The 18,257-nt window shown below is 29.3% G+C and overlaps 2 protein-coding genes across 2 annotated transcripts; one reads left to right on the top strand and one right to left on the bottom strand.

The window, feature by feature from the left end:
* The first annotated feature begins 2,758 nt into the window (after positions 1–2,758).
* LOC129891623 (ribonuclease S-2-like) lies at positions 2,759–5,125 on the top strand. The gene is made up of 3 exons (XM_055967037.1): positions 2,759–3,045; positions 3,889–4,353; positions 4,924–5,125. Exons 1-3 carry the CDS (start codon positions 2,791–2,793, stop codon positions 4,990–4,992), a joined length of 789 nt encoding a protein of 262 aa, XP_055823012.1. The 5' UTR covers positions 2,759–2,790; the 3' UTR covers positions 4,993–5,125.
* A 9,027-nt stretch (positions 5,126–14,152) lies between these two features.
* On the bottom strand, positions 14,153–15,952 carry LOC129891622 (ribonuclease S-6-like). Its single transcript, XM_055967036.1, has 3 exons — positions 15,644–15,952; positions 14,881–15,377; positions 14,153–14,402 (listed from the first exon to the last, which is right to left on the bottom strand). The coding sequence occupies exons 1-3, from the start codon at positions 15,911–15,913 to the stop codon at positions 14,351–14,353; spliced, it is 819 nt and encodes a 272-aa protein (XP_055823011.1). The 5' UTR covers positions 15,914–15,952; the 3' UTR covers positions 14,153–14,350.
* Between the last annotated feature and the right edge of the window lie 2,305 nt (positions 15,953–18,257).

Below are 18,257 nucleotides of genomic sequence, written 5' to 3'. Positions count from 1 at the left end.
CAAGAATGAGTGGTCCACGTCTATATATTAGATATGATCTTATCTTGTATTTTTGTGATAAATTTAATTTTGTGATTATGACAACTATTATGCTTGCCTACGTTAATATCTTCATAGTGGACCAATTCATGAAATTGTTGTTTTCTTGCATAAATAAGACACTTTTTTTTATAGTTGTGATAGAGAACCAAACAATTAATAATTGTACAATACTTGCCAGAAAAAATACATCATAACCAAAAAAAAAAAAAACCAATTCACGTGAATGAAAAGTACTTTCAACATATCAAACATTTTTAGGTGTGGTCCAATTTAAAAACACTTTTCATTCACGTGAATTGGATTTTATTTTTTTTTGGTTATGATGTATTTTTTCTGGCAAGTATTGTACAATTATTAACTGTTTGGTTATTTATCACAAATATTAAAAAAAAAGTGTCTTATTTATGTAAGAAAACAACAATTTCATGAATTGGTCCACTATGAAGATATTAACGTAGGCAAGCATAATAGTTGTCATAATCACAAAATTAAATTTATCACAAAAATACAAGATAAGATTATATCTAATATATAGACGTGGACCACTCATTCTTGGACCCCATTGATAACAAAAAACGTAAAAGAAAGACATATATATATATATATATATATATATATATATACTATGATTAGGTGATAAATAAAGGTGGAAGTAAATGAATAAAAGTGCATGTATAAAATCAATATTGCAAAATCATTAGTTTAATATAATTAACATGATATTTTTGTGGCTTTGAAGGTCACTATTACAACAAATGGACTATTCCTCCTACCCATATTCAAATAGGACCATCTATCCATGAACACTGATTTGCCAAATGGAAGATATTAACGTATGCAAGGATTAGAGTTATCATGATCATTAGAAAATTAGGTGTTTGAATTGTAAAGATAAATTTGTTAGAAAAATTGTAAGATAATGATATATGAACTTTTTTTTGGATCACGCTCATAAAAAGAATGAGGTGAAGTTACAGGCATATGAAGTTTAATTCTCATTTGAAAAAACATACTCACACCAATAGATGCATGATATGTATGTAAATATATATAATCATCACTTAGTTATAATTAATTAATGCATACTTATATTTTATTATATACTTATCATGATAAATTTAAATTAATTTGAAAATATTCAATGCTGGCAAATATTTATAGGAACGAAGCAACCAACTATGTGATTCGCAAGGCAACAACTACTATACATTAACTATTAATTGCTTGCTTCATTTTCATATACTAAAAATAACGTGTCTTATTTGTGCAAAATCACAATTTCAATGGTCCACTAGTAATAATTGTTGCTGCTTGATCATTAGAAAATTATGAGTTTAAGTTATGATAATAAATTTATTATGAAAATACAAATAAGATCATGTATAATATATTGACTAGAGGTCTTTGATATTTCAAACTTGCAGAAGGTATACCTCTACCCCTACCGAAACTTATCGGACGGAATCGAAACGATCGATAAGTTCCGATTCACTATTAGAAAACTAGGTAAAAATGAGAGTGAATTGTTTTCATAGGTAAAAAACGAGAGCAATTTTTTTTCAAATAAGAATGAAACTTGATATACTTGTTACTTCACATCAGTCTTGTGTTCCTAGAAAAGATCGAATCAAGTACACAATTTTATGTTGCATTTTTGCAGTAAGTTTATTTTTACAGGTTAAATTCGCAATCTTCTAATGATCAAATGAAGACAGCTCTTATCCTTTCATACATCAATATCTTCCTAGTGGACCAATTGAAATTGTGTTTTCTTTCATAAAACATAAGACACATTTTTCATATCATCATTTTAGGCGTGGTCCAATAAAAATACAAGAAACCAGTATTTATGAATAAATGATCCTACTTGGATTGAATTAGAGTAGTCTATCATAAGTAAATATTTGCGATTAAATTTAAAATATTTTCTTCAATATATTCTTAAGAAGTTTTCATCTTTTAAATCTATCATAAGTACATATTTATCATGTTCATTAAATATTTAATAAATTCATATAGTTTAATTTAATAGGAGCCTAAATTAATCAGAATTATCATGAAAGTCCCATATTTTTATAGAAATTACAAAAAGAGTATGTATGTTGTCATTTTAAAAGGATTAAAAAGCACCGAATTATGTAATATATAAATTCAATGATTTAAAATAAAATAAATATAACGGATCCCAAAACAAGGAAACAAGAGCTAATTAAGATAACGGATCCCAAAACAAGGAAACAAGAGCTAATTAAGAGACTCACAATTCTATAGAAAGACATCACAATTTGTTGTAGAAAAAAATCAAATTTTAAAAATTACAACACCCAAAAATTGTACTTGACAAAAAGTAGATAAAATAGCAGAATCTGCACCTCCTTGGACGAGGTTGTCAATAATAGATTACCTAGAGAAATCGGTAAAAGAAATTTTCATCCAAGATTTAATAGTTGGTCCATTCTCAGCCTCGATATAGATCAAAAATATCAGAAATTGCAAAACTTCATTTCCAAATCGGTGTTTTGGTTAATCTTTTTTTATATTTTCTGTAAAACCTAACTATCAGAATTTGTTAAATATTTGATGGAGATAAAAAATGTTCAATACTTTTGTCTTGCCCCAAAACTAAGCCAGTCGGGGGGTGGGGGGGAGGGGGGATTTTAAATAGACAAAGGACCTTATAAGCCATCTATATATTGTCATGTGGTTCATAGCAAGTTTTTTCCTCATAGACTATCTTAAAAATAATATATGAAAATGACTCATCTCACAATCTTATTTCTCACTCATCTCACACTATTTTTCATTTGTGTTTGTTCACAAAATATAGCACAAACACAACTTGTTTATAAATGGTCAGAAACTTACTGTAATGAGGTTCCCACAGTGGGATGTAATCAAATTCCTCCTCTCAAATTCACTTTGGTTGGTTTCTGGGGCACAGATTCCAATGGAGTTATTCAACAAGGTTGCAAAGATACAGTATCACGTGATTGGAATAAAGTGGTATGGTTTTTTTCATTAACAAATTATTGCTAAACTGGTTTCCAAAAGTTCATAAAAAATTATTGGTAATTGACCGATGTGAGAAGCAAAAGTATTATGATAAAGCGTGGTTCTCTTCTTTCATCCTCTAAAATGAAGTCCCAAATTTTATAGATACACGTGTTTTTCTATGGATCGATATATCCTGTCAGAAATTTATGATTTTTTATGAAAAGTCATTAGAAAACAGTACAGCCAAGATTTCGTTGAAATTTCATTGAAAATACGTATATTTCTAGTAAGCGATATTGTCGTATAATTTGGAAAGTACAAATATAATTTGTGACTATCTTTTATAAAAGATTATTTTTCTTAAAAGATATTATTATTACTATAATATCTTTCATAGCTCATATCTATATTGATTGCGTGCCAACCTCTTCTAAAAGATCAAATTGTTAGGTAGGATATGTTTTTATTTGTTTGATTACAATTTCAAGGGATATGTTTTTATTTGTTTGATTACAATTTCAATGCAGTTCCCCTTTACCTGTGAGCCTGATTATTTTCTATAAGTTAAATACATGAAAATTATTATTTTTTTCTTCCTAATGGGTGGAGCTCATGAGATTCAGACCCTGGATCCCTATCTGCTTTGGTGTACCACATTGAATAGCGCAATCATCTTATTTCATTTAAAAGTTAGAACTATCAGAAAGATTATATTTTTATTTAATTATATCTTCAATAATACTAACAAGCATTCACGTTTATTAAAGAGGGTCAATAAATCACCTTAGCCTCGAAATTTAATTTTTCTCTCCACCATTGCTAACAAAATAATTTTAATTTTGTGTGTCACAGTTTGATACCGCGATGGTAAACCAACTCAGCCAGTTTTGGCCCTCTCTCACTAAACAAGATCCCAAAGACATGTGGAAGGAAAGTTGGAATACATATGGAACATGCCTAACACAAAAGTTCAAAGGTCCAACACAATATTTCAATAGGGCTTCAAGATTGGCTAATGAAATTGGAGATTTACTACAATGTCATTTAATAAACTCAAATGGAATTGTCCCTTGTGACTCTGCTACGTACAACAACGTTGAAATCTTGAACTCATTCAAACAAGTTGCAAGCAATAAGGATGTGTCTTTCACTTGCAAAAAAATTAATACAACTCATGCTTATTTGAATCAAGTTACATTTTGCTACACAAATGATGCAAAGAATTTTGTGAATTGTCCAACTTCTGTCACTAACAAACGTTGTAGTGTTCAAAACATTATTGTTCCTCGTCCTTCACCTCCTGCTCCAGCTTCACAGGTACGTGCGACATTTAATGATAATAGATTTTCCTTCACAAAAATATTTAGCGACAATTATATTGAGTTAATGTTATTACATCCAGAGTCGTTAAAGTCTTTATTGGCATTTATATAGAATGTTGGTTATAAATACTCATGTTTATATATTATTGCCGCTAAATTCGTTATTTTTATAGTGAGAGTTTAAGTAATTATACATATTGACGATAATGTAAAAAAATATTAAAATTTGATTGGCCTTCCTTTTAGAAAAAGCAATTGTCCTGCTATACCCACAATCTATCTGAATGAACTGTCTTGGAGAGGAGCAAGAAAGCAATACCTTGGGGAGTGGAGTACTTTGCCCTAAGTCTTGCTCCTCTCATCTTTTTTCCTCCTATATCCACTTGTAATTGGCCCTTTCTTTTCTGCTATATCTATCTCTCTGTCAAATTGACATCCAGACAGGCGAGTGATAGCGGTTACTGTTTACTAATAGATCTGTCTCTGTTAGTATAACAACAACAACAAAAAGCACAAAAGCACTAAGAGTCTTAGTCTAAGACAAAGCTTTTTTGTGTGTGTGCAGGCTCTTCAAATGAAAGGAGAAGAGCTTCCATCCAATAGCTTATGGGAGATCCTTGGTCAATTATTTTAATTTAGTATCTATGTGAAGCTTTGTAAGAAAGCTTAGTAAGTAATATAATAATGGAAAGATGAATAATGTTCCAATTGTGAGTGTGATGTGTACTGAATAATGAAGCAAATAAAGTGATCATCTTTCTATTTTATTTATTTTGATTCAAGATTTCTCTCTTCTTCTCTATATATAAGGTTAAAAAATATTAATGAACCTTCAGAGCCGCAAAATATCATGTTATATCAAATTAATGAATTTATAATATTAAATTTTTACATGCACTTTTATTCATTTACTAAATATAGGAGTTCGTGTCAGTACAAATTTAATATATGATTTTTTTTCTCAATTTATGCGATACAGATAGAATTTGAAAAAGGTTTTATATTTTTTGAAATATTTAAAGTTTTTAATTATTGTGATTTATAATATTTTTTGTATCATTTTCAAATAATATGTGTGTTCTCCTTGTGTCTTTATTTATGTGGCACATATTGAATTTAGAGAGCTAATCGAATTTTTTTTATAATTTTAAATATTTTAAATTGTTAGTAATTGTGATTTATAATACTTTGACATAATTTTCAAATAATATATGTTATTTCTCAATCTCAATTTATGTGGAACCGATTTAATTTTGATAGTATTGTTATATTTTGTCATGACCTAACACATCGTGTCGCGCGGACACCTACTCTAACACCTAGATAGGAGAATCCTTACCAAATTAACATGCGAAAATTTAACAATTGTCAAATATCAACCTTAAAAGTCAGAAATACACCATAATTGAAAATTTTAAAACTCTAAATTTTATTACTAGAAACATACTAACACCTTTAAGGATACTAGTCTAAACATGTACAAAAACATCTAAGAGTATAATTTATAAGTGATAACAAGATACAGTTCCCACCGTAAGGAAGAAAGAGTAGAAGCTGCTAGAGACTTATCTTCATCTTCACCTATGAAAAATCACTGATCATGCAATCAGACTATGCCAAGTGGCATAACAAGAGTAGTATCAGTACAAACAACACGTACTAGTAGGCATCATCGGTCAACCCGATACCCACCGCATAATATAAAGAAATCAACAAGAAGAAATCATACTCTTAAGGAAATACACCGCCAAACTTTTATGCACAAACTCTTACCATTTTCATTAACCCCATTAAAGTCGTTCAAGCTAACTTTCATCCCTTCTAGTTGGTCCGCTGTCAACTTTAATACTCATTTTTGATTTCAAAAATTTCTTATAATTTAATCCATAACAATTGGAGAACCTCGGACGGTCGTGGCAACTCAGACACACCTGATTCCGATAAGATCAAGGCCTAGCCCTTCTATCACATAGAGGAGTTTTTGAACTACGAGCCACCACTAACACTGTCTAACTGGTCTACTACCTTAGCTTTCACACCAATATCTGGCCCTAGAATAATTAGCATGTTAATTAAAAGAGGGAAACATTTAGGTAGATTGAGGTTCACCTTCTAGCCGTACTGGCCTGCTGTGGCGGGACCTATACCACTCTGACAGCCTCGCCACAATGGGATTCCTCCCGCCAGAGCGGCCTATCCGAAGGCAGAAACTCTGAATTCTCTTCAAATCCCCCATTTAACACATATGTGCACATGATATCAGCAATATCTAACTTTAAGTCACTAATTTCACTTAACAATGCATCGATTGCTCTCCACTTATTTACCCACGACCTCATACCTACAATGCAGACAAGTCTAGCAATCATAACATAATCCAAACGAGCATATACATGAACACGTTATCAATTTACCATTTCAAAGCAATATACAATTTCACATTGTAAATTTCAGATATAACAATCAACATGGTAACACTTGGATATTTGGTCCTTTCATATCAATTATTACACAAGATGGGCATGCTCAATTATAATCGAGTCAATTCTCTATCATCACACATATAGTCAAGATCAATTCACAAATGATAGCCACACAATGGTTCTCTCATGGAATCCATAGCAATATGCGTCGGAACGTAACACCCGATCCAATATATGTGTCGTAACATGACACTCGGCCCTATATATTGTTATGACAAAAAAAAGGTTTAAAATTAATTTCAACTTTATAGAGAAAAAATCAATTTTAGAAAAGAAGAGTCACCACTTAATTTTTTAAAGAAATTAAGAAAACTTAATTTAAAAAACCCTAACAGATTTAAGTCTTAAAAATTCAGAGAAAAGGTACGAGATTCTTATTTTCACTTTGAGAAGGTGTTAAGTATTCAAAGTGGTCGCTAACGCATGGTTATCCAACTATTCGAAAAATTATTTGACTAACTTTTGAAAATATTAATTTAAAAGGAAACAAACACTATTAAAAAATTACCAAAAAATGACGTAAAAAAGCGACGGATTGCGTTGCTTTTTTTGTCAAAATCAACAAAAAAGCAATGTAGTCACTGCCGACGCTTTTGAAGGAGCGACGGACAGGGTCGTAAAAAGCGACGAACTGCATCGCTCCTAATTTTTTTAATTAAAAAAAATATAAAAAAAAAATACGACGGACTTGTCTTTTATTTTTTTTTAAAAAAGAAATTTTTTAATCCAAAGCGACGGACATTTAGTCTCCGTCCGTCACTTTGTTTATCTGAAATTTTTCCAGAAAAGAGACGGACATGGTCCTTTTGTCCATCGCTTTTCTGGAAAAATATTTTTAAAAAAATAGAAAAGCAACAGACTAAAGGATCCTGTCCGTCGCTTTTCTGGAAAAATATTTAAAAAATAACCAAAAAAGCGACGGACTAAAGGACCCTGTCCGTCGCTTTTTTTGCAACACTTTTGACAGCAAAAACCTGCAGTTTCTGCTGCCCACCTGCAATCAAAATTCAATTCAATAGTATTCAATTCAGCCCATTCAAACATAAATAACAACAAACAAAATTCGCAAAATACATAATAACAAACATAATTAAACACTTAAAATGAATAAAATCATAATTTAGAACGATTTAAAGTGTTTTAAAGTTAACAAAAACTATTCAAAATGTTCATAAACAAACATAGGGAACCCTAAGGACTATTTGCTATATTTCATCACTATCGTCGGAATCATCCAGAGTGGACGCTCTTGAATAACGGGGCGGAATCTGACGGACTAGGTTGAGCTCTTGTTCTTTAATTTGCTCAATTTGTTTATTCATACTTTTTTGATCCTCGATTCTTCTTTTCTCTGATTCTGCCAATGCACGTGTAAGTTCTGCAATTTGCTAAGACATTGCATCTATTTGAACTTCGTCAATGGCCTCGGCTTGACGCGATGATTCAATACCTTCTAAACCTGATTGGAGTCATCGTACATTATTCCTAGAGCCCATTCCATATATTCGGCCCTTGTGGCAGCCTCCAACCACTTTTTCTGTCCAAATTTGAGTGGACTGTTCAGGCGTTAGCTGAACCGAATCTCCCATCTCACATATGTGCCGCTCATAATCTTGTTGCATATTAGAAAATAAAAGTTATAATCAATTAATTCATATAATAACTAAGTTCAAGTTATGATTAATTCAAGTTATAATTAATTAATTCATATATTAGTTAAGTTCAAGTTATGATTAATTCAAGTTATAATTAATTAATTCATATATTAGTTAAATTCAAGTTATGATTAATTCAAGTTATAATTAATTAATTCATATAATAATTAAGATCAACTTATAATTAATTCAACTTATAATTATTAAGTTCAAATTCTATTTAATTCAAGTTCTAATTAATTAATTCATATAATAATTAAATTCAAGTTATAATTAATTAATTCATATAATAATTAAGTTCAACTTATAATTAATTCAACTTATAATTAAGTTCAAATTATAATTAATTCAACTTATAATTAATTCAAGTCAGATATTCTAAGTTAAATAAGAACAAAATTACATGTTTCAAGTATATACAAATTAAAGTTCTAAAATAAGGAGTATTCAAGTATCTAATTAAAGTTTAAGTTCATGACAACATAAAGTTCTAATTAATTAGCTTTAAAGTCTAAGTTCTAGTTACTTCTAAAGCTTAAAGAACTCAAACATATACAAACCTAAAAATTTCAAAGTTCAACTTCCAAACTTCCTAAAGTTTAAATTCGTGACTATGAATATGGTCTAACTCTAATTAGCTTAATTTGTTCATAAGTACTACAATTTAACAAGATTTCAAAAGTCAACAAAATTTCAAGTTCAAAGTTCTAAGTTTAAGTTTCAAAATTCAAGTTCTAAGGTCAAGTTCTATATTATATTCAAGTATCCTAAAATTCAAGCATCTAAGTCCATATTAGTTCCAAAGTTTAAAGTTCACAATTTATACAAACCAAAACAATATTCTAAGTTCAAAAATCCTAAAGTCCAAGTTCATAACTTGAATATCTTCCAAACATCAAATATCATTCAACCCAATGTTATTCTAACTTAAATATCTTCCAAACATAAAAAATTCTAATTTCTAATTTCTAATTAGTTCATGTTCTAACCGTAATTTTATCTTCAAAAATACTTCAAGTCCAACTAACACAATACCCAATTCACAATCTAATTATAAAAAAGGGAAACTTACATAAATATACAATATTAAAAAAATATTTACCATTTATAGCAATAAAAATATAATTTCACTGAACACATATAATACATTTATAATACAATTTTAATACATATTGCAGAGAACTATTTATAAAATATATATAATACAAGTTTTATAGATGGATAATACATTTATCATATATTTTAATAGACTTATAATACATTATGTTAGTTTCTTACTACACAAACATAATATATATTTTAAAACACTTATAATATATTTATATTGTATGCATAATTCACTTTTAATACATATGTAGATTTATCATAATATTGCTATATATTGCTATAAATGGTAATAAATAAAAAATATCGCTAAAATCAGTAATTAATTTTTAAAAAACACTCAATCAAGTAATTTTTCCTTTAAAAAAACCACAATTCAAACTAAGGCCCTAAAATTTTCATTCACATTCTCACGTCAAGAACTAACCAACTTAACATAATATTTGAATATCAACAACACTTTAATTCCAACTCCAAAAAATATATATAATTCACAATTTAATTGAAAAAAAAAATCCCAACTCAAACAAAGTACCTAAAATCTAATTTCTAACATTTACCAATTCAAAATCACATATACAAATTAATTATGTTAATAACATACATTAAACAAATTAAATAAAATAAATTAACTAACAAATCAACAAATTAATATGTTTTTTCAAAATTAAAACTCTAAAACTAACTAACCTTATTAACAATACGAAGAGAGAGAGAGAGGTTGACAGTGGGGAGGGGCAGCAGCAACAACGACGATGGGGGAGGGCATGGCGGCGGCAACAGCTATCGGCGGCGAGGAGGTGGAATTTTTAGAGAGAAGGGGGAGGGTTTAAAGAGAGAGAGAGAACAAAAATGAGAAAAAAGTCGGGGCTCTGTTTTGAAGTATTTCAGATGGAGCGACAGACCGTGTCGCTCTGTCCGTCGCTTTTTAAAAATATTTGACCACCTTTGACCAAATAAGCGACGGACTTAGAGACGCTGTCCGTCGCTTATTTTAAAAAATATGATAAATAAAATATAAAAAAATGCGACAGACGGAGACGCAATATTAAAATTATATTTAATTATTTTCAATTAAAAGAAATGGACTCCGTCATTATGTTTATTTTATAATTAATTTTTAAATATATTTAAAAAATCTGCCAAAAATAGCGACGGACATATAGTCTCTGTCCATTGCTATTTATAAAAAAATATATTATTTTTTACAAAAAAAAAGCGACGGACTGCGTATCAAATTTCATTGCTTTTTTGAGCAGCGCAATCCGTCACTTTTTTTACAAGTTTTTTAGTAGTGAAAGACTTTATAATAAGTATTTTTTTTAGAAAAATGATCAAACTTAAACATTTGAAAATTATATACATCTGTATATAAAAAAAGTAAAAAATTTATCAAATTACTAAGTAAAGGTAGAAAATCATTTAAAGAGTAAATTAACATGAATTGCTTATCTTTACGGAAATCTAATTAAGTTAAAACAAATTAAAATTAATATCTAAGCAAGCATAAATATCATAAGTAAATAAATTATTACAATCCGAATTAATATAAATAAATAATAAATAACACATGAAAATATTGTCCGACACTTAGTTTCTGTACGACTGGACTAAGTTGTTGGGTCATCTGCGTTTTGGGCCTTAAATACAATTTCAATGTAAATCGCAGTTGTATATACACTGTATATCGGACTGTATATATACTCTATACAGTGTATGCAATATTATTTCTATATATCAAACTGTATACACATAGTATACCACCTGTTTGTTCCCTGTATCTGCTGTATATCAGTGTATATGACACTGTTTTCCGCCTATATTCCGTGTATAGAATCCAATATCATTATTCAAACCATGTATATTAGCTTCTTTTCCATGTATCATTTTTTTAGCAATTCGAGCAAGATCATAGAAGACTCAAAATTTAATGACATGCAAGGATGGAGTCCAAAGATGGACACGAATTGATATCACATGCACCAAAATAAAATTACATAAGCATTTACTCATTTTAAGCTAAACCAAGGAATATATCATGATATTTTAAATTATCAAATTGATGGGCATCTTAAAAGTGACTAAAAACATGCATATACGTAGATAAAGGAAAGGAAAGAAGAAATATATTCAAGTAACTAAGGAACACGGATTTAATATATACGCTATACTAGCTAAAATTTTAAAGAAAGAATTAAATCAATTAGGCCATGAAAGTTCTAATTAAATAACAACTTTAAGCATATTTTTGTTATCTAAATCATGTTAAAAGAAGAAATTAAAAACATAAAAATCTATATTATCAAAGATAACTATTTGGAAAAATAATGAACAAAACTAAGATCTTTCATAAAATAATCCTAACACATGATACCTAATTAACCCTAATACATGCTAAGTATAAGAAATTTATATCATTAATCTAATTATTCTTAATACGCACTAACTAAAAAAAGACTACGAAACAATTAAATATAAAACATGAAATAATTAAATAAAATAAAGTTGAGAAAAAGAGAATGGGAGCCTTGAATAACTGATAAAGTTGCTGTCATGTAACCAGGAAGTCACGGGTTCAAGCCTTGAAAACAGCATATGACAGAAATGCAAGGTAAGACTACGTACAATAGACCCTTGTGGTCAGACCCTTCCTCGGATCCTGCGCATAGCGGGAGCTTTAGAGCACCGGGCTGCCCTAAATCTGAGAAAAGATTTTATCTTTTTCCAGGCAGCGAGACTGAAGACGACGAGCGGAAGACAACTTCACCACCACCCAAGAGCTTGATAGAACTTCAATCCACAAAAAGAAAAATTGAAAATTTAGACTCGGACCTTCGTGGGTTCGATGTTATAAGAACACTGTTCTTAGCCTAAATGTCGACTTCAATCTCCTATTTTCCTTGAAGAAAAATATAGATTGAAAGCTAGAAATTTTTACAAGGTGGCTAAAAAACCACCACTTCTTCTTTTTTCTTAATAAGAATATGATTCTTTATATAGGCTCCAAAAATTTCAAATCCTTCAAGGATTTTCGATGTGAGAGATTATGATTTTTTATTAGAAAAAAAACTAAAAATTTCAAAAATGCAAACTATAATTAAACTAACCTAACTAACATCGTATTTAGTTAAAAATGAAATCTTTTTGAGATGATTTTCGAATAACTACATAAATAGTAATCAAAGATATAGTTATATAGAAATATGTATATTATACTAAAATTTATAAAAAGATAAAAATAGTTATCAATTAGTCCAAGGTACCCATTAAAAATTTACGGGATAAGTCTTTTATAAAATAAAAAACCCTAGTATTCAAAACGACCTAAAGGGTCATTATATATATGTTGGGTTTGACTCACCCTCCATAATTTGCTACCTTTAATCGTTGACATGAGACTTATTTACTGTTTGATTTGCAGATTATTGGTTTGATGAAACAACTTTTCCGCAATTAGGGAGAGAAAAAAAGGAACCCAAAAGACAAATTGCGTGAAAAATTTCATCACTATCTCATTTTGATCCATGTACCCGCACATGTGTCACAGTTTGATACCGCGTTGGTAGACAAACTCAGCCTGTTTTGGCCCTCTCTCACTAAACAATATCCCAAAGACATGTGGAAGGAAGGTTGGAATACATATGGAACATGCATAATACAAAAGTTCAAAACTCCAACACAATATTTCATTAGGGCTTCAAGATTGGCTAATGAAATTGGAGATTTAGTACAATGTCATTTAATAAACTCAAATGGAATTGTCCCTTGTGACTCTGCTACATACAACAATGTTGAAATCTTGAACTCATTCAAACAAGTTGCAAGCAATAAGGATGTGTCTTTCACTTGCAAAGACATTAATACAACTCATGCTTATTTGAATCAAGTTACATTTTGCTACACAAATGATGCAAAGAATTTTGTGAATTGTCCAACTTCTGTCACTAACAAACGTTGTTGTGTTCAAAACATTATTGTTCCTCGTCCTTCACCTCCTGCTCCAGCTTCACAGGTACGTGCGACATTTAATGATAATAGATTTTCCTTCACAAAAATATTTAGCGACAATTATATTGAGTTAATGTTATTACATCCAGAGTCGTTAAAGTCTTTATTGGCATTTATATAGAATGTTGGTTATAAATACTCATGTTTATATATTATTGCCGCTAAATTCGTTATTTTTATAGTGAGAGTTTAAGTAATTATACATATTGACGATAATGTAAAAAAATATTAAAATTTGATTGGCCTTCCTTCAAGAAATTCAATAGCTAATTTGCGTTGTGGAGGGTCAAAATTGGGTGTCAACATATATGTATCAGAACGTGACACATGATCCAATATATGTATCGAAACGTGACACTCAATCCAATATATATATCAGAACGTAAATTAATTCATGAATTTTAGTCCAATGAGTTAGTTGGTATGTTAGGTTATTATTATTCTTTTCCCGAAATAAGACAAAACTTTGATCCAACACATTTACTATATTAAAAGCAAAAAGATTAATTATGTAAACAAACATGAACTACGCTGCAAATCAATGTCAAATAAGAGAGTAGAATAAACGTTTTATTCAATATAGTACTGCATATATAACTATGCATTAATTTCACACGTCATGTGTTACAACATATTCCATACTCTCTTTTTAATAACAACAATAATAATAATTCAAAAGTGAGAATTAATCTCAGCCATTGAATATTTTATTCAACTCATGATTATCAAATGGGGGATATATTCATATATTTCCCATTGGTTTCTTCCATTTATCCATCAGCGGCAGATACGGCCTACAAAGAATTATATAATTAAACATTAATATAAAGTTAAATCGGTAAGTATTTATTTGTATTCAATTGTTAAATCAAATCAAATAATTTAACCATGGTACATAGTCTTTAAATTGAGATCCAATATGTATTACTTAATCATAGTTAATTAATACAAGTGTACGTGTGTGAATAAGTAGTTAAGTACTCCTTTTCTCGTGATTTATATCATATTTTATATTTTTTTAAATTCAAACTATATAAATTTTGACCAATATTTTAAAATATAGTTTTAATCATATATATTAACATGAGATATAAAAATTATAACTTATAGTGGTATTAATTTTTCTTATAAAAAAAGTACTTTTCATAAAAAAAAATTAATATTTAAATTTTAGTTTTAAAATATTGAATCAATCTAATATTTCAATTTAACTTCAAACAACAAACATACCAAATTTAAATAACTTTTTACTAGGTTAATGAAAATCGTTACCGTATTTGATCATTTGGAAGAGGGAGCATAATTTCATCAGGGCAACTTGCTGGATCAGCTTCTAATGGACATGAAATGTATTCAGTGCCCTCTAGATTAGTGCACAAGGTAACCTCACTCAATATGTAACCATGATTTGTTGGAACACAAGAGAGATAAATATTACGCGATGGTGATCCAGAAGAAGGACGAGGGGGAGAACGTTGACGAATTAGAGAAGGAAATTCATCAAAGACACTTTGGATAGCCTTAACAATATCTTCTTTTCGATAAGCCCTATGATCACTTGGAAAAATCCCTCTTTTTATCAAGTAATTGAACAAGTTGCCATGTTCAGGCAAGTGATTGATATGTATTGCTTTGTGGAAGTACTCTTCAGGTGTTGTTCCTGCACACGATCCATGGGCTCGCCACTGGCGCTTCCAGAACTCCGTCTCATTAAAATCTTCTCTAAGCGATGGCCAGAATGTTACGAGTTCATCTCTGGTTGATTCAAACTACAATGTCATAAAAAAAAGTAATATTTACACAATCAGATCTCATTACGCACATGCATGTAATGTAAATATCTTTATGATAACTAACCTACTATAACAGATTGAAATTGCATTATTATAAGGTAAATAACATGCATGACTTTAATAAAAGTGTAGTGTTAAGGATGTCTATAAAAAGTAGTATCATCCCTTATTGTTTTGTACTGTCTGTTTGTCAGTGCAGAAAACTTAAAACTCTCAAAAAGTAAACAGTAATTAATATATACCAGCGCATTCCAATTTGGCTCTGTGTTCGAGCAATATTTAATGCTAAATCCTTCTTCATCTGCTGGCATAAGGCCATGCAGTGTGAATTGATGATAAGGAATTGGTACTTTGCACCAACCTTCTTTTTCGTGATTCAATTGAATACAGAAAGTAGGTGGCCATTCAAGCACATACTTCAAGAGTGCTGGATTTTGAGACTCAACAGAAAATGTTATTTCAAGTAGCAAAATGAGAACAAGAAAAAAGAAGGGAAGTTCCATCTTCTTCATGTTGGGTTGAGTTGAGTTGATTGTAGAAAATGGAGTGAGATCTCAACAACATTATATAGAGAGTGATGTGAATAGTTTTTAGGTTATCAACACTCTCTCTTCCGTCTCAAATTATGTGATATTTTTCATTTTTTTTGAAAGTTAGTTTGACTAATCTTTGAAGTTAATTAATAACATTAATTGGATTTGATCAACTCAATATTTTAAAAATAGAATTTAGATATTTAAAAACTATACGCAAATTACTATAAGTTGCAATTTGATATTGTTTGACTTTATACAATGTTTAATAAAGAAAAAAAAATTCAGAAATTTGTGATTTTAAATATGATATAACATTTATATAGCTATAAAACTTTTGAAATTTGTGATTTTAAATATGTCACAATATTTGTTCGCTTATAAAAAACTTTTCATTAAGGAAATAATATCATTGTCCAATCCCATGATACGTATTATTCGTTTTGATCAAATAGAAGGTCAATAGGGGTAGAATCATGTTGTCTTGCCTTGCCAGAGTTTAGACTTGTTAGTGTCAATTGTAGTATTAGTTGTACCCTTATAGTTCTTTCCATATGTTATTTATTGTGTTTCGATAGTTACAATATTTTGTTTTTGTTGTTGTTATTGTTTCTTTCTTATAGACTTTACACTACTTTTCTTATTAATTGTTATGTTTTCCCCATTATTTTCTTTTTTTTCTTTACTTGAGTTTGATGCACTCGAGTCAAGGGTCTTTTAAAAACAGTCTCTCTACGTGTTTCTATGAGGTAGTGGTAAGGTCTGTATACATTATAACCCACCCAATGGAATTTCACAGGATATGTTGTTGTTGTTGATGATTATATGTCATCACAATTTTTCAAATATACATAATTTTACAATGATAAATGATCCCATAAATCTATAATAATACATACGCACCCTGTTAGTTTTCTATAATAAATCTATAATTTTACAAGTCACAAAATTAGAAACTAAAATTCGACCTTTTAGACAAATTTGGATTTGACAGAAAAACTTCAATGAAGTTAAAGTTTCACTCAAAATATCATAAACAGACGGATTGACTCAGCCTAGATAAATTAGCACATGAGAGTTTTGAAATTTGACGAATCATGTCGAATTGGATATTTACAAGATGGTTACACTGCAAATAAAAATGATAATATTTAAAATAAAAATACTAACATAAATATTTACAAGATAACCTTATATGGTGTTTTTACTTGTATAAAAGCTATAATAAATGATCCAAGGGGCCTAAAATTATCAAAAAATTACTTTCTTTAAATGATAAAATAATCATGTCAATCATTATTAATTAATAAATGTGTCAAGTTAAAATATGATAAATAAAACTGATGGAAGAGAGTACGGTAAATAATCCAAATGGTCCTAAAATTTGTGGTCACAAACGTACATCCACTAATAGCTAATCAATAGACACGTTTTTTCCATTCAAGCCAAGACCAAAAAAAAAAGACAGTAAACTAAACTAAAAATAAGTAAATTAAGAAAGTTTAGAAAGTTAGGATTCTTGAATTAAAAAATGATTATAAGATGTGGAATTTTTCTTGAGTTGTTTAATGGTTTTAAAGACTTTAATTAATAACTCGACTAAGCTTAAGTATTGATTGAATTATAAGTAAACAGATAAAAGCTTAAGAACAAAAATAGAGGATTTCGAGAAAAGATTTGTTTTGATTTTCTTATCATATCTCAATATTTCTTTGTCTTAAGAACAAGAATAGAGGATTTCCAGATAACATTTGCTCTGATTTTCTTATCATATCTGAATATCTCTTTGTCTTAAGAACATAAATAGAGAATTGATTATTTTTTTTTAAAATCCAAAAAAGAGGACTTCATCTTATCCATTCCATAACAAACTTTTGTCATGCCAATTTACCATAATTAATTTTTACTTTTTTTTTGGAAAGAAATGTATAAATCTTTTATTGGAAGGGCAAGAAAAAAATGATAAAGAAACACAAAAGCTACCATAAATTATTAAAATGGTCCTAATTTGGATGGACATGTAATGATCCATTAGATCGTTTTGAATATTAGAGATTTTTATTTCATAAAAGACTCATCTTGTAAATTTTAGATGAAATTTTGAACTATTTGTTAACTAAAGTTATATAATTAATGGGTTAGCAAATTTAGTTGGAGGTTAGTGAGAATATTTTATTAAATTAGAAGTGGTTCAAATCCACTACTCCCTTAAATCCATGTAGTTAGAATAGATAAAATGGAAGTTGTTATTTTATAATTGGTATTGAAAAAGAAAATAGAAGAGAGAGTTGCCGGATATTGACATCGACGAAGAAAAAGCTAC

The sequence above is a fragment of the Solanum dulcamara genome, chromosome 6 (assembly GCF_947179165.1).
Source record: "Solanum dulcamara chromosome 6, daSolDulc1.2, whole genome shotgun sequence".
NCBI classification, from domain to species: domain Eukaryota; kingdom Viridiplantae; phylum Streptophyta; class Magnoliopsida; order Solanales; family Solanaceae; genus Solanum; species Solanum dulcamara.
This window is presented reverse-complemented; position numbering and strand designations above follow the sequence as displayed.

What these genes read in the sequence shown, in the direction of transcription:
- LOC129891623 (XM_055967037.1), top strand. Translation starts at nt 2,791, where the DNA reads ATGAAAATGACTCATCTCACAATCTTATTTCTCACTCATCTCACACTA. An exon ending in CACGTGATTGGAATAAAGTG is followed by an intron (nt 3,046 to 3,888) that starts GTATGGTTTTTT and finishes TGTGTGTCACAG; the next exon opens with TTTGATACCGCGATGGTAAA. An exon ending in CTCCTGCTCCAGCTTCACAG is followed by an intron (nt 4,354 to 4,923) that starts GTACGTGCGACA and finishes GTGTGTGTGCAG; the next exon opens with GCTCTTCAAATGAAAGGAGA.
- LOC129891622 (XM_055967036.1), bottom strand. Translation starts at nt 15,913, where the DNA reads ATGAAGAAGATGGAACTTCCCTTCTTTTTTCTTGTTCTCATTTTGCTA. An exon ending in AGCCAAATTGGAATGCGCTG is followed by an intron (nt 15,378 to 15,643) that starts GTATATATTAAT and finishes ATGACATTGTAG; the next exon opens with TTTGAATCAACCAGAGATGA. An exon ending in CTTCCAAATGATCAAATACG is followed by an intron (nt 14,403 to 14,880) that starts GTAACGATTTTC and finishes AATTCTTTGTAG; the next exon opens with GCCGTATCTGCCGCTGATGG.